Consider the following 23,275-nt stretch of genomic DNA (forward strand, 5'->3'; position numbering starts at 1 on the left):
CGGCCGCCCCCTTCAGGCAGCCCCCTGCAGAGCCGCGGGGTCAGGACGAGGATTGTCCCTCGCAGGCTCCTGTCACCGCGCGCTAAAGTGAGGGGCGGGAACAGGAAATGGGGCTGAGCCTAGTTCCGTGCGCGAGGCGGCCGCTGGGAAGAGCCGAGCGCGGCGGCTGGAGGCTGGAGGGGCACAGTCGCGATGTTCCGTATCGAGGGCCTTGCGCCCAAGCTGGACCCGGAGGAGATGAAACGGAAGATGCGCGAAGATGTGATCTCCTCCATACGGAACTTCCTTATCTACGTGGCCCTGCTGCGAGTCAGTGAGTGTCCTTCCAGGCTGTGGCCGTAAGCACAGCGCGCGGCTCGCTGACACCCCCGCCCAACTCTGGTCCTGCGGGCCTTTGGGGGCCCTTGAGCTGAGCTGAACTGTCCCAGTGAGCAAGGGACTCGCGCCTGGGGGGAGGCAGGCGCATGCGCGGCTAGGGTCTGCGGGTCAGACTTGGGGTACTGAAGTGCTGCGCGGGGGCTCGGATTGCGGGGTTAAGCGTCCGGCCTTGCCCTGCCTTACTAGCGTTTGAATGGAAAGAGCTTCAAGGGTTATAACTCAGAGCAGCTCCCTCGTTTTGCAGGGAGAGACAGATCTAGAGTAGGGAAATGGCTGGCTCAAGGTCATTTAGCAATCCAGTGAGTGATCTTCACCTGGAATCCAGACCTCCTATTACCGGGTTTTCCTTACTTCAATGCTGACCTTTGAAATCCAAAAAGTTTTGCTTCCTTTATTTATTGGTACGGTGCATAAAGTAAATAATTGCGTTTTGGGGGAAAGAATGAGAATAAAATATAAGTTGACAGGTTTTAACGATAATAACTGTTTATTTAATTTTACATTTGGCTGAAACTTTATTTAGTCTTGACAGTAGCCGTTTGAGGGAGGCAGGGCCTAAGATTCTGTAAATCCCTTTTGTTGATGAAAACTCGAATTTCAGAGGGAGCTCAGGCAAGAGACGAGAGTCGCAGGCACACTGAATATTAGAGCTGGAAGCAACTTTGTAGATGACATCTCTAGTTTTAGATGTGAATCTCAGCAGTGATTTGCTCCCCACCCCCACGCCCGTCTCATTCTCAGTTCAGTACTCTTCATTGCGTGTAGTTGACATGTCTGGATGGAGAGCCAGGGACCATTCCAATGAAGTCCATATCAAGGTCATCGGTAGAAGGCTCATGTTGGGCCCAGGTCAGAGCTCAGTGAGGCCAGGTCTTCCATATTCTGTGCCCCTTTCACTGTCTATGGTATTACTCTGCTTACCCAGGAGAGGGAGCCCTGGTAAACAAAATTCCGAAATCATCCCGCTCCTTCAACAGCTTTTTGCAACTCCTCTTAACCACTTTTTGTTGACTTAGCTGCTGATAAAATATTTGCTTCTTCTCAATGACCTTTGTATTTGACATGAATTGTTTTGTTTTTTTTTAAATACAGAATACTGTTCAGTATTATCACTTTTTAAATTGAGCTATAATTTGCATATTTTACAATTCACCTATTGAAAGTGTACAGTTCAGTCGTTCTTAGTATAGTCAAAGTTGTGCAACCATCATCACAATCTATTTTAGAACATTTTCTTCCCCTTTAAAAGAAACACCATTAGCTGTCATTCCCCATTTCACGCCCTTCCCCAGACATTGGTAATCAACTTTTTGTCTTGATGGATTTGCCTATTCTGGACATTTCATATAAATGGAATTGTATAATTTGTGACCTTTGTGTCTGGCTTATTTCACTTCACAGAATGTTTTCAAGGTTCATCCATATCATAGCATGTATTGTTATTTCCATTTCATTGCTGAATAATATTCCATTGTTTGGATAGATCACATTTTGTTTATCCATTCATTTGATGGATTTCTTTTTTCTGATAATTAGTGGAAAAGACTGGAAATACTGCTGACTTTGTCAGCTTCTGATATCAGTATCTTCAGTTTAATATTATCAAAGTGTTTTATTTACTTAGTATGGGTATTGAGAAGATCATTCTGGCAGCTTTTTTGGGCACAGCTCTTTTTCCTTCAATTTTTAAAATTGTGGTAAATTACACATAAATTTACCATCTTAACTATTTTTGAGTGTACAGTGTAGTGGTATTAAATACATTCCTAATGCTGTGCAACCATCATCACCATCCATCTCCAGAACTTTTTTCATCTCTAAGAATGAAACCTGACTCATTAAACAATAACTCCCCATTCCCTTCTCCCAGCCCCTGGCAACCGCCATTCTACTTTCTGTCTCTATGATTTTGACTGCTTTTAAGTACCCCATATAATAAACTGGCTTATTTCATTGACGTTTTCATCCATATTGTAGTATGTGTCAGAATTTCCCTTTTAAGGCTGAATGATATTCCATTATATACCATATTTTGCTTATCTATTCATCCATCTTTGGACACTTGGGTTGCTTCTACATTTTAGCTACTGCGAATAAGCCTGCTATGTACATCAATGTACAAATACCTCTTTTTAATTTTTTGAGGAACCACCCTCCTGTATTCCATAGCAGCTAGTGTATCATTTTATATTCCCACCAACAGTGCACACAAAGGTTCCAATTTCTCCACATCCTTGCCCACATTTTTGTTCTGATGGTAGCCATCCTAGTAGCTGTGTGGTGGTACCTCATTTTCGTTTGACTTTGCATTGCACATTGAGCATCTTTTCATGTGCTTATTTTGGCCCTTGCGCTTTTACACAGGACAGTAATGTCACCTCTTTAGATCCCAGGACAACACTTCTAGTTGTCTAGACATTGCTATCTACACCATCCTAACAGGTCCTTACATTAACTAATGTAGGGCTGTACCTTATGTGACCTGGAGCACATGATATATAGCTAAACAGTGGGGGGATCAAAATGTGTGTCTGGCTTTTGTGGTTCCCTAGCTCAGTGCTGTGTTCCCAACCCCTATCCTCTGCCTTCTTTCAAAAGCAGTTTTAAAGGTAAAAGATACCAATTTGTTTCTTCTCGAGTTTTGTACCTTTGACAGTTAAATCACCATAGTAAAAGGATTATCATTTGAAAGAGGTTTGGATTTACTCTTCATGGCCCTAAGAGGTAGAACTACCTGTAGAGAAGATTTCCTATCGTGTATGAATGAACTGTATAATAGTGATAGCTGCATGACATGAATGGGCCACCTGGAAAGACAGTGAGTCCCTTTTGTAGGTTGTGCAGGTAGAATCTTGGCCATCACTTGCAGTTGTTTTCAAAAATGCGTTGAACTGAACCTGTAAGGTATATCCCCCAATCTTAAAAATCCATGTCACTTGTGGGCTAATAGATCTGAAAAATTCTGGGTTTATTTTTCTTTCAGCTCCTTTTATCTTAAAGAAATTGGACAGCATATAAAGATTGAACATCACATGTGAATGCGTGATATGAAGAACGTGGTTCCAGTTTCTACTCTGCAAATGAATCTGCAAATGAATAGACCTAGAAAGATGTAAGAGACTCTTTGACTGAATGGACATAAAACTTCTACTTGTTAAGAACAAGTTTGGCTCTGGTAACTGACCTTCGTAGCTAAAATATAAACTATTTGGGAAGTATGAAAGATGTTTTATGGCCATAGTATGCCCTTAATACCTGTGATATTCAGCCTCCATGAATGTTGGTGTAATTGTAAATAATGTCAAACTCCATTTTCTAGCAAATATTAATTATACACAGGAATTATGTCTGCAGTGGCACTGTCTTGTCAGTCATTTCTGTTTTACCTTCTTACTTCTGTCTGGAGTATATTTGGTGAAGAGCTCCTTATGATAGTTATGTTTTATGGAAGCCAGCACACAAACAACCACAACAACATTTAAGCACAGGACCATTAGTTTATATTTTTAATAAATGTACCAATTAAGAAAAATTGTTTTTCTCCTTAACCTGCTTTTTGCTGCAAACCAATAATCGCTGGTGAGACTACTATAATATTGTGATTATTACAACCGCGTGAAATTGAGTTCCTCTTGTTTGGACCTGAAGAATTTGCTACTCCTGATGAAGTGACATTGCTTATTGTTAATATTTGGGAAACGCAGCATTCCTGCTTGATGCTGAAAGAATATAATACCACCAAAGGAAAAAAACGGTATGTTGTTAAATCAGTTAGTTCCCCAGGTTTGTTGGGGAAGGGGACAGTCCTTAACCTTCTTCCAGGAGACAACACAACTATATTCACCTCTTTTTAGGTAATTATTTGGGTATTTACCTCAGGTCTATAAATGATTGCATTGTTACTTTATGATTTTCCTGTTTCAGACATTGCCTGCTGACTTCTCCGCATGTAAGGATTTAGGTCTCTTTCCTCCCTTTACCTCCATCATTCGTTCATCTCTTTCTCGCTTCTTGTTCCGATCTATGTATTTGTGTGGTTTTGATTAGATCGATTTCATTAGGACTCCAGATGTTGTTCCTTGTTTTCATTTCCTGTACATCTTTCTGTTTTTCGTAGGCTTAGTTTTCTATGCATTTACCACTAAGTCATCTCAAGTTTTGCCATTTATCTAAATTGCTCACAATGTGCAGTTTCATTAGAGACACTGTTTCATCTTGCTGAATGAGCCTTTCCGAGAGCTTTCTGACCTGTCCCAGCCTGAAAACAGTCTTCTTTGCCTGACATATGATCATATTCTGAGATCTCCCTTCACCATCATCCTGGGAATTTCTTTTCCTCTCCTCCCATGTTGGATCTCTTGTTTTCTGTACTGAGTACAGTACCCCAGTGCATAACTGCTCGGCATCCAGGAATCCTCCATTTTACCCTTTTCAGAAAAATACACTTCTCATTTGAGGAGAAGAGGCTGCTTAGCAATGCAGAGTTGCAGAGAGCATCTGCCTGCTTAAACCTCAACCAACTCTTATTGTGGTGCCTACCCCTTCATCTTCTACTTCCCGGTACGTGAAGCAACCAGTTCCTGGGCCTTTTAGGGATTCTGTGATGTAAATTGGGTTGTGTGTTTCTCTTTTTCTGCTATTGACTCAGGATTCAGTTTTCTTGGGTCTATCATGTTATTTACTAGTCCGTCTGCTTTCCAACTTCTAACTTTCTTGCTGTTGTCTCCTCTTCTTCCGTCCTTTTGGGTTTATACCTTAAACAAGAATCTTTGCTGTCATTTAATGGAGTTTCAGGAGAGAGTAGAAATAGATGCATGTGTTCAATCCACCATCTTTGCCCAAGCAGTATGTGTTTTAACCTTGTGATGCTGTTTCATGTTGGTAATTTAAACCCATTCCTGACTTAAGGAGGTGCAGTATATAGTACCATGGATAAAAACACTGGCTCTAAAGACAGGCAGACTTGATTTTGAGTCCTGACTCCAACATTTGTGAGATGGATGACCTTTAGCAACTGAACCTCTAAATCTCATTTTTTCCCCCTGTAAAAATAGCAAAATAGAAACACCTATCTACTTCAAAGTGTTGTTGTAAGGGTGAAGTGAGAGAACACAAGTAGAGCATTTAGCACAGTGCCTGGCATTTGGTAAATGCTGGTTATTATTAATGGTTAGTCTTCGGTATAAGGTGTTTAGAAGTGATTTGTGCTGGTATTCACTGCCCCATTCGGTTTCATTCATATTTCCAGATGCTATGTGATAGCATGCTTGTTCTCTAATTATATACAGACTTCAAAATTCCCAAATACTTAAATTCATTATCTGAAAACAGCTTTAACCAATCGATAATAATGCCATTTTACAGATGGGGAGTTTGAGCTGAAAGTTTCAGTAGCTAATAAATAGTAGCCGGCCAGGGCTTGGGGACTTTTAGTGTTCATTTGTTGTACCCTATCCTTAAGTGCTTTTCTCCAGTACTAATAATTTAGCCCCCCGGCCTTACAGTCTATTCACTCTACCACTTAGTTTCTGGGCTTCACCTTCCTCATGTCTCAGCTTAGATTCCATTAGCCCTCACTGTCATCATTCTCGTATATACACCTTCAGCTCTCCTCCCTCTCGTTATCTTCATTGTACTTCCCTGGCAAGACCCGACTCTGGTTAAATCCAGCTCTCTGCCTGCTCTGGGCCTGCCCTGTGCAGTTGAGTGTGGCTGGAAAGAAAACAAACATGCTGACAGGATCCACCTGGACAGCGATGACTCTTAACCTTGATGGGGTCCTGCAGGACCACTGTATTTCCAGAGCTCATTCGTCTCGACGGGGCACACATTTCATACCTGTTCCTATCTCGATATTCCCATATCTCCTTCTCTCGTCTTCAAGCTCAGTTGATGATGTTGCTTCATATTTCCCTGAGAACATAGAGACATCCAGAAGAAAGCATCCATAAATTTACCCCATGATACCCTATGCACACACCAGCATTTGTATCCTCCCTCGCGTTAGAAATGACTGCTCCTATCGAAGGCCAAGCCTATCTTTAACAGCTACTTCTCTCTCTATAACCTAACCCTCACTGTTGTTAGCAAGCCTCTGTTGTTTAGAAGCTGTTCGTCGCCATAAATAAGCAACTTGTGTATTTTACTTCATTGTTCCATAAGTTTAAAGGTGCTTATTTATTCCTGATTTTCTAGAAAGCATTTAATTTTTTTTCAGCCTGTTTTCTTTCTTAAGCATATTGAACTTAGATCACTGTTAATTATTTCACCATTCCTTAGTTTACAGAGATTAACAGGAAGAACTGGCGGGAACCTAGAAACTTTGCACTAAATACAGACTCACAGTATCACTTATTCCCTGCTTCCCAATTCCACATGCAAATAAGATGGTGAGATAGCATATTTTTACTGCAGTCACATGCCACACGATGATGTTTTGGTCAATGACAGACCGCATATGCACCGGCGGTATACCCTCACCTAGGCGTGTAGTAGGTTACACCAGCTTGGTGTGTGAGTGCATTCTGATGTTCGCACGAGGACCAATCGCCAAATGACACATTTCTTAGAAAGTATCCCCATTATTAAGTGGTGCATGACTATACCTGTTTCTTGGTAGAAAAAGGACTATAAGATAAATGTGTCTTCATGTTTATGGGTAACTGATTTTCTGTTCACATATAATTTTAAGTGTAAATATTATAAGACCCGGTCTTACATAATATAATGTAATATAAGACCGGGTCTTAATTAATTTTTGCTCCCAAAGACGCATTAGAGCTGATTGTCCAGCTAGGTCTTATTTTCGGGGAAACATGGTACTATCACATTTTTCTGTCCCATATAATATCTTTACAAAGAATGATCTGAATAAATTGACTACTGAATTGAAGGTGAAAAAATACTGACTTTCCACATACTACATGTTGTCCAGGCCGCAGAAAGATATTCCCGGTCTATTTGGTAGGTGTTCATATTCACAGATATTTATTCAGTGACTATAGAGGGCGAGCACTGTAGTAGGTAAGGGTTACAGCAGAGAATTCAGTCATGGTACGTATCTTTAAGAGGCTTACAATCTAGCAGGGGAGTCAGACATTACATAATTTCATCACTGATTACTCCATTATATAAACTGCTAGGAGAGGGAAGTACAGGTAACTGGTTTAGGGGAACTTTGACCTACTGGGTTGGGGAGGAAGCGAGGAGGATTCCTGAAGAAATAATACAATACATCGAGTAAGATTTGGATGACTAGGAACTGGGCTGATAAAAGAGTGAGGAGCCTTTGAAAAAGAGTTAATGCAGATGTGTTTAAGGAATAAAGGAGGCCAGTGTGACTGAAGTATGTTGAGCACAGAAGAGAAAGAAAACCTTCAGTCCTTTCAGAAACTACTGTTACTTTATTTTCAAACTTTAGTCCTAAGAAAGAGCTCCCATCTGACATCTGCTGGCTGTTGTCTATATACTGTAATTCCACATTTGGCTACAGAAGAACAACCTTCGGTAACCTATGTTTTTTTGAAGGCTACAATAATTTGGAAATAAAGCACGAGGTCTTTTTCTTTGTATTAGGGCCGTCACACAGGAGACCGTGAACAGTTGTTACATGCTATTTGCATGTACTCAATATCACAGATATGTATCTGTGGTGTCATTAGCCAACTTTTGTACAAGTTCACAAAAGCTTTTATAGAAATTATAAACAAAGAAGTTGAACTGACTTGTTACTGAGATGTAAAAACATTACAAAATCACTTATTCACTTTGTCTTTTAAGCATAGTATCTGATGAAGCATTTTCAGTTATAAAATGCTCTTAAATTGCTTCCTTCATAAATAAAACAGCTGGCTTTAATCCAATAAGCATTCTACTAAGGCTAAAGATCTGCTTTAAGCATGTCTGATAATTTTCCTCTTTCTCAGTCACATTAGTAATAGTATTTTCATTTTCTGCTTATATCTATAAAGGACAAAAATGCAAATTTACATAAACAGTTTTATAGACAATGATATTCTGGCATTCGAAACTTAATGTTACACTGGCAGGTGCCTCACCATGCAGTTGCTTGAAGTATTCATTTAATCAGCTGACATTAAAAGTATAAATTTGATGAACAAAGGGTGATTTAGAGACATCAATATGTCATGTGAAAATGTGTGTTGCTGGTGAGTAGAGATCTCTATATTAGGAAGGGGCACTAGGATTAGTTCCAAGTCCTGGGTTACAGCTTCAGTTCTGCTATTATGTGACTATGGGAGTCAGATCTTTACTTGCAAACACACCAAAATCCAGTTAGGGTAGATTTAAAAAAAGTAATGAAAAGAACTATAGATAGTTTAATATATCAGGAGGCCTAGAGAATTGGGCTTGGAGACTAAGCAGGTGGAACATCACCCTTTGTCACCTGGTCACTCCACATAGCCTGGTGCAGTGAAGACACCAACTCCGCTGAGGATTAGATGCCACCATGTATTACCAAGTCCCCAGGCACAAAACCCTGGACTATCATGGCAGCCACTGTTACTCTACGAACTTCATCTTGCTGCATTTACCAAAGTCATGGAAAAAATTATTCTGTCACTGCACTGTGTCTGGCTCCCAATTCAAAGTCCAGGGAATATTTAATTTGTAGTGTCACGTGGAGAAGCAAAGAAAATATCCAGTTTCAGCTTCTATAATGAAAGGTATGCTCTTGATTCCCAATAAACTCATAAGATAGGGAACTCCCAAATGTCGGCAGGGAATTCAGATCCTGGGCCGCCTAAAAGGATGACAGGTCTATTACGTTGACCCTGGACAAAGCCCTCTGAGCTTCACTTTTCTATCAAACAAGGTAAGTAACGTTCGTGTGGCTGAGGAAATCGTGTACGTTTACTCATTCATTTCACAATAAATACCAACTCTGTCAGGATGCAAAGATGAGCAAATTGGCTCTCGTTTAATGGAGGGGAAAATTCCGTAGCAAGTGGTAGGATAGAGGTATGGACAGGAGAAATGAGGGCAGGAAGAAGAGAGGGCTCAACGGCAGTTTGCAAATGATGTTATTATTTAAGGACATATATAAAATCAAATTTTCCATTTGGCAAGTGATACTTGTACCTCTAATGGGAAAGAGCATGTTCTTGTAGAAAGCTGCAGGTGTACTCCTTTAAAAGGCTTAGCTGTTTTATAAAAATGCCAAAGCAATGTTGGCTGGCAGAAATTCAGGCTTTTGATTATGGACAGACGTATCTAAACTGCCAGTTTCATACAATGGGGTACTTTTCAAAGGATTAAACAAGTCACATCTTTGCCAGTCATCAATCATCAGACTCATTGTAGTGTGAACCAACCCTGTTCTGATCTGACCTAAGTCGGAACGCTCTTTTCTCTATCTGGCTACTGTGTACACAGCTTTGTGTCTGCTTAAAATAAACTGTTGGCTTTATGCTTAGGGTGTTTTTTTTTCCTTCCATTTATAAAAGAGCAACTGCATGGTAACTTGGGCCTCACCCAGAATCTGCAATAATACCAGATTCATCATATGGTAATAAGAGATGGAATACATTTTTATAGGATACATGGTATAGAACTAGGGACCGACAGGTCAATGGGACCAGAGGCTCAGCTGTTAACAAACCTCAGTCTGGTGTAATGTTGTTTCATAGCATTCTCAAGTTAGATTTGGGTAGCTGACAGTCTTCTAAAATCCAGAGTCTACAGCCAACTGCCTTTTTGATTGCCTCATTTGGATGACACAGGCGTCTTAAGTTTAGCAAGTGCAAACTTGAGTTCCTGATCTCCCCTCACCTCCAAATATGTTCTCCTTACAACAGTTACCATTTCAATAAATAACACCTGCCTGGGCCCAGTCAGTAGGTTAAGCTAGAAGACTGGAAATCCCCCCCTTATCAAGCCAATTTTGACTATACCTCAAAAATGTGTCTTAATTCCATTTCTCTCCATCTTCGCTACTATTACTTCAGCCACGTCTTAACCAATTTCCCTGCTTCCGCTCTTACCTTTGTCTATTCACATAGGAGCTAGCAAACTTTAAAAAAGAAAAAAAGGTATCAAATCATCCAAATTCTATCATGGCCTACTAATTGCTGCCGTGATCTGGGCCCTACCTCTCTAACTTCACTTACACTGTTCTCTCCTTAATCCAGTAAGCTTCTGACAAACTATGTCTTCCATTTACCCAAAGGGCAGTCTTCTCTCCTCGGCCCCGCCCCACCCAAGAGCCGTCAAAGGGGCTTTCCCTCCGCTCTTCCATCTGGCCAACTCCTTATCTTTCTGACAGGTCCCTGACCACTTTCCCTTGCCCTCTAATTTTAAATCAAGGTTCCTTCAGTGCACTTACTCTAATTTAAAATATATTTATTTAAATGATATCTGATTAATGACTCCCTTCTCCACTTGAGAATTCAAGAGGACAGGAAGCATACTAGCTTTGTTCATTTCTGTGCCCATAATAACTAACAGCAGCAACTATCGTTTACTACTACGTGGCAAAGTGCTAAGCCCGAGAGCTACACACTCCCAGTGTATTGTGTGCCCCGTAGCCAGTGGTCAGTCTGTAAATGAACGAACTCAGTCCTTATGAATCCACCTACAAGTCGCTTACCACCTCCTGAAAACAGCCCAACAAGTCTGGTGGTTGGAAGAATCATCTTCATACGGACCCCGGCAAACCTCTCAGCAATTCCACCCACCAATTCTATTTCTGCCCCTCCTGGGGCCACGCACTACAAGCCTCGATCGTCCTCCCACAAGCTCGACTTCGCAGCATCTGAAGTCCCGTCCGTCCCCCTCGTGTCTCTTCCTCTCCCCTCTCGGGCCTTCCCTGCACAGACTCCTCCCGGTTCCCGCTCCGCGGCGGGGGTCTAGGAGCGGCCCCGGCCGCCTGCCCGCGGCTCCCAGCATCCCCCGCCTCGCGCGTCACGTGACGGTGCCCGCCCCGCACGAGCCCGGCAACTGTCACCCTCCGGGCGGGGCTCGCGGCGCGTCCGCCCGCCGTCCTCGCGGCTCCGTTGCGGCTTCGGCGCCCGCGATCCGGACTGCGTGGGCGAGCGCCCCCGGGAGCTCCGGCGAGGTAAGAGGCGGCCGGCCCGCGGAGGCTGCGGGCGAACTTATTCCACCCGCATCCCGGCGAGGGCCCCAGCCCGGAGCAGGGGGCGGCCCGGGGGGAAGGGCTCGGGCGCCTGCTCCTGGGGACCTGGGGCGCTTCACGAGGTGACCGGCCCTGCAGGCGCCTCTCGGTCCCGGCAAAGGCTGAGCATCTGGCCTTGGCAGGACCCGGCGGGGGTGCTCTCAGGCCGCTGGCGGCCCCGCGCTCCCGCACTCCGCTGGCACCTGGAAGCTCAGCCGCGCGGAGGAAGAGCTGTGCCTTGGTTTCCCCTCCTGGAAAACGACCGGGTGGGGAAGGTGGATCTCCGCGGTTGCCTTCAGCCCTGAGATTTTGCGATTGTGTAAGTGAAGTCCAAGAGGAAGCAGCAGACTCTTGGGGTGGGAAGAGCCCTCACCTAGGAATGCAAAAGCGAATGTCTGAGCCGGGCATCTGTTAAGTGTCTTTTGTATTTTGTGCAAATTGCAAGCCTCTAGGATACTCGGTTTCTCCATCTTTAAAGTAAAGGTGATGACTCGTGCCCTGCCTCCCTCGTGGGTCTGCAGTGAAGAATGGAAAGCCATTTGAAGAGCCAGAACTCTGGAGGCAGTTAGACTTGGGTTCACGTCCTAGTTCTGCCTCTTACTAGCTGTGTGACCTTGAGCCTTATAGAACCCTCATTTGTTAGAAGGAGATAATAGTACTCAGCCCATGAAGTTGCTGTGAGGGTTAAGTTTAAAGGGCTCAGCATGGTGTCCTGCACAGAAGTGCTCAATAGATAGTGCTATTAAAATAAGCATTATTCAATTAGTAAGCTTCACATGAGGGATGTTTGGAATAATCACGCTTTAGTTTCTATATGTTTAGTCCCAAAAAGAGTGCTGTCTTGGTTTCCTAAGAAAAGGGCCAAGTGGAACTATTTTCCCCTTTTCTCTTTCTGGGCCCCCTTTGCCTTATTTACAACTGGCATGTGAACCTGTTGTTCCTATCAGATGAGTTAGGCAGGATGGGAACATAAATGTACTCGAGCAGATGGCTATCACATTCCCTCTGAGGGGAAAGAAAAGTGCCAGGCGTGTGCTACCACCAAAAAAAGCACTCTACAGTGATTGACTGTCAGAGCTGGAAGATGCCTGGGAAACCATCTAATCCAACTGGCTCCTTTTGCAAATGGAGAAGCTGGACCCAGAATGAGGTCCAGAATGACTGATTTTCTCAGGACCCAAACGAATGTTGGCACTAAGTGGTGGAAAGAATGCACACTGTTTACTAGACACTGTGCTTTCCCTGAGTTCTAATTCTTCATTTACTCAACAAGTAATTATGGAGCACCTGTTGTGTGCTGGTGCACCTACCAAGAGCTGGAGAAGAAATATATGTGTGTGTGTGTATATATATATATATATATATATATATATATATATATATATATATGTATCATACATATATATGTCATACAAGCGCACACACACACACACCCCTCTGCTGGTTCTCAGTACATTGTTTGAGAATTTTTATATGAATGTGTTTGAGCAAAAATGACGGCCAAGGAGCAAGCTCTTGGATGCTCCTCTCAGTACATTTTATAATAACAATAAGTTTCAGCCCCCAGTGACTGTGCCTCCTAGCAGCTGGCCCCAAAGGACAGGAGCACACAGAGAAGTCTGAATTGTTTCATGATCCGTCACAGCAGTCCCAGAGCCTTTGTTGAAGACTGATGAGATTTTAGACACTGGAGAAAATGCTGCTTTGACAGGGCCTTTAGGAAAGGATTTCCTTCTGGCCTGGAGCACTTAGATTTCTTTGTCTTTCTGGTTTCAGGCCTCTTATTGTTTTTAGATTTCTGAAAAAAGCCACCCTCATCATAGTACCTTCTTTTGGTTTCCATGGTTATCAGATGAATTGTATTTTTATGATAGCACAAGTAATACTGGTCAAGCAGTCCCCAGTTCACTATAGGTTTCTGGTTTCTGGTGGTGGTCCTCTGTTGTTTTTTTTTTCAGTTGCAGTGCAAACTATCCACCCCTTCCTCCCTCTTTTCCTCCCTCCCTCATTCCTTCTTTCCTTTAACAAACATGCATGGGTGGCAGGGCCAAGAGGAATGGGAATAAGTAGAAACAGATAAAAACAGATACAGACCCTGGCTTAGAGACCTCAGAATCTTTGGGGGATTAATCCATGTGCACGACCATAGCCAGGGGGCAAATCAGTGGGGCTCCAATAGGCATAGATTGGGAGCCAGCCAGAGCTCTCAGAGGTGGGAGGGCTAGTGTTCTGGGCAATGAAGAAGACATCACATACAAGATGCTTTTCAAGGAAAATGTAAAAGAAACAAGTTCCTTTTACTTGTCTTAGTCGCATAGTAATTATAGATGGTACAAGAAGCATTTTGTTCTTTCACTTTGCCTTGATGAATGAACCTTCTCTTAAGTCACCCATCACCGGCTTTGTTTGAAATGCCTGCTAATTTCTCTCATTACCCTGTTTCTGTTATCTTAGTGACAGTATTAGTTTCCTACTCATACATGATATTATACACATAAAAGTAGATAAGCAGAGACATTTGATTAAGATTTCTTCTATTTCATTTTACGTGTTTAACTTGTGGGTCTTATTTCACCAATTGAGTTCTAATGCAGTCACATATTTATTTATTTTTCCAAGTAATCCCCCAAGTCCTTTAATGCCCTTATTAGTGAGAATTCCGATGTCACCCACTTCCAAGCCCCGTGGGGGCTTAAACAATCAAAAAAAGTCAGCGTTACTTCCGCTTTCCAGAGGAGCAAGAACTACAGAGACTGAGCAGTCCACCCACATTGTTATTTCTGACACAGCTATATGGTATCACTATTGAAGAGCTGTCCTGCATGGTCCAAGGATGTGTGGTCACTGCTGCTCAAGGCCCTTGTTGGACCAGGTTCCTGCCAGCTTGATCCCATGCTTGGATTCCAAGGTTAGACCTTTTTAGTTTATGCCTACATGCTTAGCCATTCTCCCCAAAGCACTGTATTCTAGCCTGTCACCAGGCTGGGTCCCACCAGCTTCATGGTAAGATCTCTTTGGGGACATATGGGGCCCTTTTCCTTCTAGCAGCTTTGGTCAGGGTCACCCCAGACCATGCAAGAGATTTCCCTGTTTTCAAACCATTTATCAGGGTTTGGAGGCTCAATCCCTTCTTCTATTCCTAACCCATAATCCAAGGCTTTTGGCAAGTTGGTTCTACTTCCTCTCCAGGATTCTGCCTACCAAGGCTTCTCGGGAATGGCAGCTTTCAACAAGGTAACTCCTGTTAGTGCCTACTCACCTTACTTTTCATATGTAAGAGGGGGTCCTCTGATGACTCTTGGCAAAGAATAGATCTGTCCCCAGGAGACAGTCTCCATCTACAGTCCTAAGAGAAGTAGGCATTATTGAAAATTTTCTTGGCATGTAAACTGTTAGGGATTTGGGGGACACAGTTTTAATTTAAAGATGAAGGATTTTCAATTCCCTCAAATTTTCTAAGAATCAAACAATAATCAGTACATTTATTTCATTGTCTCTTTTAAACTTTTAAAAATATGAGCTATAACAAGAATGCCTGCAGGGAAAAACCACAAATGTATAGTTTAACAATTCTAAGGAAAATATACATGTAACCACAGCCTATGTCAAGAAATGGAACATTGCCAGTACTCAGTAGTAACACCCCCTTCAAAATCATAACCTCCTCCCCAGAAGAAACCCTGCCTTGACTTTTGTGATAATCATTTCTATGCTTTTCTTTGTACTTTTGTCACTTATATTTGTATCTCTAAACAATATAGTTTACTTTTACTTGTTTTTCAACTTCATACGTCTAGAATCGCACTGTGTGTATTTCGTGTTTGCTTCTTTTGCTCAAGTTGTATGTGAGCTGCATCCATGTGGTGACTGCACTTCTTTTCATTGCCAGCAGTATTTCGTGATATGAATATGTCACAATATATTTATTTATTCATCCTGTAGTTGATCGGTACTTGTGTTGCTATAGTTTCTGACTACCAAAAACAGTGTAGCCACGGACATCCTTAAACATTTTCTCTTGTGTATGTGAACAAGTTTTTTTGGGTTGTATATGTCAAAGTGGAATTGCTTTGCCAGATAGTGCCTAACAGTTTTCTACGTGATTGTACCAGTTTACTTCCATCCAGCAGTATATGCGAGTTCCAGTTGTTTCACATCCTTGAAAGTACTTGGTATTGCCAGTTTAAAACTTTTTTTAAACTATTCTTGGTGTATAATGATACCTCTTTTGGCTTTAATTTTCTTTCCTTGGTTACCACTGATGTTGAGCGCTTTTTCACTGACTAATTGGATGACCTCTTTTGTGAACTGTCTGTTCAAATCTTTTGCCTGTTTTTCAGCTTTTCTTAGTGACTTGTCGGAGTTCTTGATATATTTTGATTAGTGGTCCCTTGTCAGTTGTATGTCTCAAAAGTATCTCCTAGTCTGTGACTCTTTTCACCCTCTTAAATGGTGATCTCTTAGATCCTATTCTGTAGAAGCAGGACCTATAATGGGGATTCTTGTTCAAGTGATAGATTAGGAGAAGTACTTGGGAAAAGCAGAATGATGGAAGCAGGATGGGGGGACAAGAGAAAGAGAGATATACCAGGTGAGGTGGCAGTTTTCTGGAGAACAGACGTCTGTGAGTTGTTATCAGCCGAAACTTCTATCGGGGGTTGGATGTGCTAGCCAGTAAAGGGGATCTGGGTGATGCACCGATGATATTCTCTACAGTCTATTTTGATCCGTTCCTTTTTAATCTTAAATTTACTCCATCCGGATCCAACTTCTCCAGGCTTCTGGTTGGTCTCAATTTCTCGGAAATCTTACAAGAGGAATGTTAGTGAGACAAACTACAATCCCTGCTCCTGCCTTTAACCCACAGATCTAACACCTATTCACTTCCTCCTCCACCACAATTTTAGTGCCCCTCCTTTGTCCCTTGAATGTTTCAGAGAACTCAGTGATGAAGCCACCTGGGTCTGGAAGTTTGTTTTCTTTTATGTTATTTTTTATTTAAAAAATTTTTTGCCTTGACCATATCATATACTTTATTGTTTCTGTGCATAAAATACTTAGGACATTAATTTTATATTTATGCCTTAAATAACTTGACATGTCAAAATGACGATACCTTTCTTTTTTGAGTTGGGTAAACACTCATGCTCTTCTTTGACAGAGATTTTACAATCTTTTATATTATTTTTGACCACAGATTCAATGTTCTTAGTGGATCTAGGACAATTTAAAATTTTTCTTCTTAAGTTAGTTTCGGTAAGTAATATTTTTCCAGGTATTTGTCCCTTCTAAAGTTTGAAATTTATGTATAAAAGTTGTGGATAATATTTCCTTAATATGCTTTTAATGGCTGCAACATCTGTAAAGATCTCTCCCCTTTTCATTCTGATTTCATTTTTATGCTCGTTCCTTTTCTTCTTCAGTAGAACCAACTTTTGTCTTCATTGATATTCTCCATAGTAAAGTTTTCTATTTCATTTAGTTCTGCTCTTTTCTTTATTTTTTTCATTCTACTTTCCTTGGGTATATTTTGTTTTTTTCCTAAATTCTTGAAATCGATGTTTAGTTCATTAATTTTTATCCTTTTATTTTTATGTCTTCCATTTAAGGCTGCACATTTTTTCTCCAAATACTCTTTAGTGGGAGCTCATAAGTTTTTTATTTTAGTCATTTATCTTAAAATATTTTCTAATTTTCATTGTGATTTCCCCTTTGACTCATAGATATCTTAGAAATGTGTTTTCTTAATTCCCAGATATTTGAGTATTTTTTAGTTATCTTTTATTCATTGATTGTGGTCAGTGAGCTTGTTTTATATAATTTTAATCCTTTGAAATTTCTGTTAAGGCTCCATTTATGGTCAGTTTTTATGAAACGTTACACGCGTGCTCAAAAGTGATATATACGATGTGTGATTAAAAAAAAACATGGTGAATGTTTAAATACAAAAATGTATTACAGTAAAAGACACATTGCATTAATCCCCTTCAAAATACTCCCCCTTGCTTTGAACACATTTATCCCATTGTTCTTGCCACTCTCTGAAGCAGTTCTGGAAGTCCTCTTTCATGAGTGTCTTTAGTTGCACTGTTGTGGCTGCCTCAATGTCCTGAATTTATTCAAAACGTTTATCTTTCAATGTCATTGTTACTTTGGGGAAGAGCCAGAAGTCACACGGTGCCAGATCTTGGTTATTAAGGCATCACCATAAACTAATTTTAACATTTCCTGTGTTTCTTTAGCACTTTTTTGCAGTTTGAAACAAAATTTCATGCGTTGTTCGTGATCCATGATTTATGACACACTTTAAAAACACACCTTCTCTCAACTGTAGCTCACACTGACTGCACCGAACAAGTTGAAACTTGTCACACACTGTTACTAAGGTTCGATGTGCCCTTCCCATGTTGAAGATCCCTGCCTTTCTGTTGGATGGCACTTGGCAGCAGCATCCACTGTTATTTTTTTTATCACATCGTATTCTACAGTTATTGGATTCAGTGGACTGTGTAATGTCATTAATTCAAGTTTGTTAATTATATTAAAATATTTTTTATCCTCACTAATTTTTTTGCCTATTCTAGCTATTATAAAGAGAAAAACTATTTTATCTGATAGTGGTATAGCTACACCATCTTTTTTTTTTTTTTTGGTGAACCTATGCAAGGTATATCTTTTTCCATATTTTTATTTTCATCCTGTATCTGTTTTAGATATGTCTCTTATAAACAGCATATAATTGGATTTTGCTTTTTTTTATAGCTTGTCTTTGTCTCTTAACGGGAACGTTTAATTCATATTCATTTAATGTAACCACTGATGTGTTTAGGTTGAAGTCTGTCTTCATATTTTATGCTTTCAATGTATTTGTACTGACAGTTCTCCACTTCACATTAGTTCTTTCTTCCCTTCTTTTGGGTTATTTTTAATCATTCACTTTTTTTCCTTTTACTAGTTTGGATGTTAAGTAATTTCTCTTCTTTAATGGTTACCCTTGAAATTTTAATTTAACCAAAGTTGATAAATAAATGAGAGGTGATTACTATCCCTACTCTTCTTTTGGACAGGATAGGGACATTAGACTGTTTAAACTCCATTTATCCCCTTCCTGCTTAGTGGTAGACTATTTGTGATACACTGCGTCAGTTTTGATTAGAGTCATTTAAGGACCCACAGCTGGAACAAATGTGATGGGGGCAGAAAAAAAGTGAGAGAGCAAAGAATTTACTTGAGAAAACTCTGTATCTGTGAGGACTCTTTTCATTGCAAGTGATCAGCTTTGATTCTCAACTTTAGAAAGAAAATCTGTTGGCTTATAAAATTGCATAGCTGGATCTAGGGGCTCAAAAAAGTATGTGTGTGTACGTACTCGTATGTCTTTCTCTCTCTCCCCACCCCCACTTCTTCTCTCTCTCCCTCTTTCTGTCTCTCCCTCCCTCCCCCCTCCATCTCTCCCAGTTGCTCAACCTTGCTTGTCTTAAGTTGGCTTCATTCCTCAGATGAACTATTCTGAGTTGCCCCATTCCTGGCAAGGGAGATGGGAGGTTCTGATTGTCTACTTTGGATCAAGTGTCCGTCCTATCTGCTGGAGGCCTGAGGCACTGTGAATGACATCCCCACCAGGACTAAATGGAGGGCGAGTGGAATTCCTCTAAGGAACCAGAAGAGGGAAGGTGTGCTGGGCAGACGAAAGTTATGGCTCCCACAATCCACTGTACTGAGTGATGACTGGAAGAGTGATGCAAAAAACGAAGAGGGTTAGAGAGGTTGCAGTTGGAATTAACTCAGTTAACATGTGCAAGAAAAAAGGAAGAGGACATCACACAGCCCTTTCTAAGAGAAACTTGTACATCCACAGCTCCTGTTCCTGTAGGGGCAGCCCCAGACAGTCATGTTTTCTAGTATGAAACCTTGCTCTGTCCCTAACTCCTAGTAGTCAAAACTTACTGGACCAGAGATGGACATCAGACCCAGGAATAGCCAATTCCTGACTCACCAGGGAACTGTGCAGAGGCCTTGGGCTCAGTCTCGTTGAGGCACCTCAACCGTGATGCCTAGTAACTAAATAAAAAAGGGAGTAATAGTTTGTTCCTGGAGTGAGGGATAAGACTACTACCTTTTGGGTAGCTGTTATAAGTGCTCATTTGAGATGACATATAAAATGTACCTGGTGTTTAGTAAGCCCCATCACACCTTTCCCCACCCCCAGGTCACCCAGCTTATTAATGTTAAATCAGGACTAAAGCTCAGATCCCGGGATCCCGACCCAGTGCCCTCCGTAGGTGAACCACAGTGAGCGAACAATGCACTGAAGGAGGGAGAGGGCCCTCTGGCTCCCAACCACGCTCAGAAAGCACCATGTGTGCTATAGAACACTGCGTTCTGGTCTATGTCATCGAATTTCAAAGCTGAAATAAGAAACAGCTGGTGATTTCTCAGGCTGAAGAGAGCTAAGGTTTAAAGAAATGTTGAAAAGCCCAGCTGAGATTTTTTGTCATCTTCAAAGTTTTAAATTTTGTCTCATTTCCAATAATGTGTGTATGAGTGTAGATGTAGGTATGTATTAATATGTGTACGGGGCTCTTTCGTGGTTCCCATATTTTACTCTGTGTATTTTCAAACGAAAATCCACAAAACTTTAGGGAGATTTACTTTGATTTGAAGAAAGGTCTAAAATCATTAACCCATTACGGTTGCTTAATACAGTTTTTTTACACTGGAGCTTAATACAGTTATTTACATTGGACCTTTGTATGCCTCATAATGTGGGGAGAAAGGATCTTTTTCTCCTTTGTTGGTACTAGAGTTCTGCGCTGTCCTAGATAGTTTTCCCCCCGCCACCCCTTACTTTTGTATTAAAAGCAAAATTCCCGCCACTTTGATACTGATATGGCCTCACCTCCCCTAAATAGGAAGTGCATTTTCTTCATTTTACAAACACTGGGACATGGAGGCAGAATTGTTAAGTCCCCGGCCCACAACATTGCCCAGTGAGGGAGAGGCAGAGCCCCTACTAGCAGCCTGTTGAGCCCCTTTTGTCTGAGTCATTTCCGCACGGGGTAGGGCCCTCTGTGCTGGGACTCAAGGCAGATCCCTGCTGCCCCCAAATTAATGAAAACTCTGTGTGAACTGACCCAGCTGGCTTGTCTCCCTGACCCCATCATACTCCAGGAGCTGCAGCCAGACCGAACCCCTGACTACTATGTCCTAAATCCAGCTGCACGTTTCCTACCCCAGGGCTTTTGCTGACACTTTCCTCTGCCTACAGTCCCTTTTTCTCCATTCTCGGTCCCCATTCCTACCCATATCCCACAGTCCAGCTTTTCCATGGAGCTTGGCTTCGTAGTTAAAAACCCAATCTTTAGGGTCGAGCCTAGCTGTGAATGGGGGCCCTGCTGCTGTCTAGCAGAGTGATTGGGGAGTCATTTGTCACAGAAGTTCCCTCAGGCTTAGTGGTTTCATCTGTAAAATGAAGACAATAATACTTCAAATCAGTGCTTCTCCAACATACAGGAATTCCCTGTTCATCTTGTTGAAATGCCAGTTCTGATCCAGTAGGTACAGGATGGTGCCCAAGAGTTGGCATTTCTAATCAGCTCCTGAGTTCTGGGGACAACATCCTGAGTTATAAGGCTTTGGAGAGATGTTGAGAGAATAAAATAAATAAGGCATGAAAAGTACTTCATATCGTGCCCTTCAAATAGGTAGTGGCTGCTGTTTTTGTTGCCTTCTATTATTATTGGCTGATTTCCCTAGCTGGAGGTCACATTTTCTTTCTTTGAACAAGAGATTTCCCTCTTTTATGGCACTGAGCACTTTTTCCCTTTTACTGTGACTTTGGTTCCTTTGTTTTTCTGGGGCATTTTTGATGAGATATCTTTGTCTCCTACCAGACTTGAGGTGGGGTCTTTATCTGATTCCTGACTCCCTAACTGCTTACCAGTGGTCTTATACAAAGCAAGTGTTGACTACATACTTGGGTCATTTACTTATTTTTTTGTTTTATTCCACAGGGATCTGTGTCACAGTAGGGATTCTATAGCCAATGGTTGGAATACTACTCCGAGCCAGGCATAGTTCTAGGCATAATACAGAACAATACTACAAGGTTTCTGCCCTTAAGGAGCTTACATTTTCCCCAGAGAGACAGATAATAAGTAAAGAAAGCATATTATATGTAAGGTGATAAGCTCCTTGAGGGCAGAGAATGTGTCTAATTCATCACAGTGAGTTTCCTCATAGTAGGTGTTCAGGCACAATGTCACCTGGCCACATTAACATCTGTGTGTGCTGTTTCACTTTTCACATGCGTAGTCCCTATGGTTCTAACACAGGACTTCTCACGTCCCCTTCACTCACCCCACCAATCCACTCAGATTTTATCTCTGACCCCAATTTTCCTACCCATCATGATGCCCAGCAAACTAAGTGGCCCATAGAACCCACTCGCTCAGAAGCCGTGGGAGTCTAGACAGCAAAACAAAGCAAAGCTTTACTTCTAGTGCCTTATGTGACAAGACTTCTGTACAGTTTTCTAAGGATGTCCACCCCCAGTTTCTCCTTAGCAAGTCCTTTTCCAGTTCATGGCCTTTAGATGTTACTAAGGTGAGAACTTGGTCAGCAGACTTCTGTCTCTTTCTCCACTCACTTTAGTGATCTCATCCCATCCCGTGGCTTTAAATGTCATTCAGGTGTCTGTTTAAATGTCACTTCCTTAGAAACCTTCCTTAACAACCCTATCTGAAATAGCGCACATGCTCATGCCCACAGGCACACACACACACAGCCCCCTTAACCTGCTTTATTTCTCTTCATAGCGTTTATGTTATTATTTTAAAGTTTTATTGTCTGTCTCTGAAGGTAGAGTTTACTGCTTGTCAGTACTTGGAACAGTGCTGTGGGGACAGAGTCCCAGAGAGCAGTTTCCAGGCTCTTGGCCTCACATGGAAAGGTGCTGGCTCGGGTAGTAGATGGCTGTCAGCTGTAGCCAGTTAGCCAATTGGCCACTGATGTAACTGCCGCGGCTATGGGGGAGAGAGAGAGTCGGTCGGTTGGCAGAAAAGTGGACAGCAGGTCGCACGTCATGTAAATCCAGCCTCCAGTGAGAGTATAGTGGTATGACTCCCCTACCTATGGCTTCGTGGGTGTTCCTTTTTGGCCTCACCACATCCTGCGTTTTTGTGTGGGGAGCGGGAGCTGAGACTCCGCATGACACCCCGCGTGACAAATGGCGCAGCGAGCAGGGTATGGTGCCGGCTGAAACTCACCGAAGGATGGTGGAGCAGTTTATGCGTACAAAAGTTCAGCTTCGGGAGGCCCGCGAGGAGCAACGCCGAGAGCGGGAGGCATGGTCTGCCTGGAAAACTCGAGCCTCCAGATGGCACACCTCCCTCTTGGCCATGGAAGGTGTTGTCCTCCTTTTGTTGATCTGCTTCTGCTGTAGGCTCCGAGGATTGTGGACATTATACACTGAGGCTACCACCCACTCAGACACCTGGCACGGTGAGCAGGATTCCGACCAGGTAGGAATGGAGTCTTACTGGGCAGGAGGATGTGTGGCCCCCACACAGTGTGTGGTGCCCGGTGGCCACTGTTCTCAGGAGTTGGATCCCCAAGGAGGGGTGGGAGGACATGGACGGCTCTCCAGCCAGCGTGGAGAGGGCCCTGCAGGCTCTGGCTGAGCGGTTGCAGGAGGAAGAGAGGGCTACAGCCGGCCGCGTGGGCTGGATGTTGCTCACGGCCTTGAGTCTCAACACGGAAAAT

At 42.3% G+C, this 23,275-nt stretch overlaps 2 protein-coding genes and 1 long non-coding RNA gene across 7 annotated transcripts in view; 2 read left to right on the forward strand and 1 right to left on the reverse strand.

The window, feature by feature from the left end:
* The first annotated feature begins 112 nt into the window (after positions 1–112).
* On the forward strand, positions 113–3,731 carry TOMM5 (translocase of outer mitochondrial membrane 5). The gene is made up of 2 exons (XM_019729135.3): positions 113–313; positions 3,362–3,731. The coding sequence occupies exons 1-2, from the start codon at positions 193–195 to the stop codon at positions 3,394–3,396; spliced, it is 156 nt and encodes a 51-aa protein (XP_019584694.1). The 5' UTR covers positions 113–192; the 3' UTR covers positions 3,397–3,731.
* A 212-nt stretch (positions 3,732–3,943) lies between these two features.
* LOC109446075 (uncharacterized) lies at positions 3,944–11,351 on the reverse strand. Of its 2 annotated transcripts, XR_012495852.2 has the most exons (4): positions 10,988–11,351; positions 10,293–10,411; positions 6,217–6,291; positions 3,944–5,132 (listed from the first exon to the last, which is right to left on the reverse strand). It is a non-coding gene; the product is annotated as an uncharacterized LOC109446075 (long non-coding RNA). The 2 variants fall into 2 exon arrangements; XR_012495853.2 differs by lacking the exon at positions 10,293–10,411 and having other exon boundaries at positions 10,988–11,344.
* The window catches only part of FBXO10 (F-box protein 10), a 41,579-nt gene continuing 29,615 nt past the window's right edge, over positions 11,312–23,275 (forward strand). The window contains exons 1-2 of one of the 4 annotated variants that reach the window (XM_019729129.3): positions 11,340–11,455; positions 14,302–14,420. In XM_019729129.3, coding sequence (XP_019584688.2) covers positions 14,346–14,420 — 75 coding nt within the window. In that variant the 5' untranslated portion in view covers positions 11,340–11,455; positions 14,302–14,345. Of the gene's footprint in view, positions 11,456–11,530; positions 11,832–14,301; positions 14,421–22,728; positions 23,035–23,275 lie in introns of those variants that run through there. The other 3 variants (XM_019729130.3, XM_019729131.3, XM_074330727.2) reach the window with 3 other exon arrangements.

The sequence above is a fragment of the Rhinolophus sinicus genome, chromosome 16 (genome assembly GCF_057876585.1).
Source record: "Rhinolophus sinicus isolate RSI-liver-muscle chromosome 16, RSI-T2T, whole genome shotgun sequence".
Taxonomy (NCBI): Eukaryota; Metazoa; Chordata; class Mammalia; order Chiroptera; family Rhinolophidae; genus Rhinolophus; species Rhinolophus sinicus.

Bases quoted from the DNA above. Each gene is read 5' to 3' on its own strand.
- TOMM5 (XM_019729135.3), top strand. From the start codon at position 193: ATGTTCCGTATCGAGGGCCTTGCGCCCAAGCTGGACCCGGAGGAGATG. The intron at 314-3,361 runs GTGAGTGTCCTT...TTTTTCTTTCAG, and splicing joins CGTGGCCCTGCTGCGAGTCA to CTCCTTTTATCTTAAAGAAA.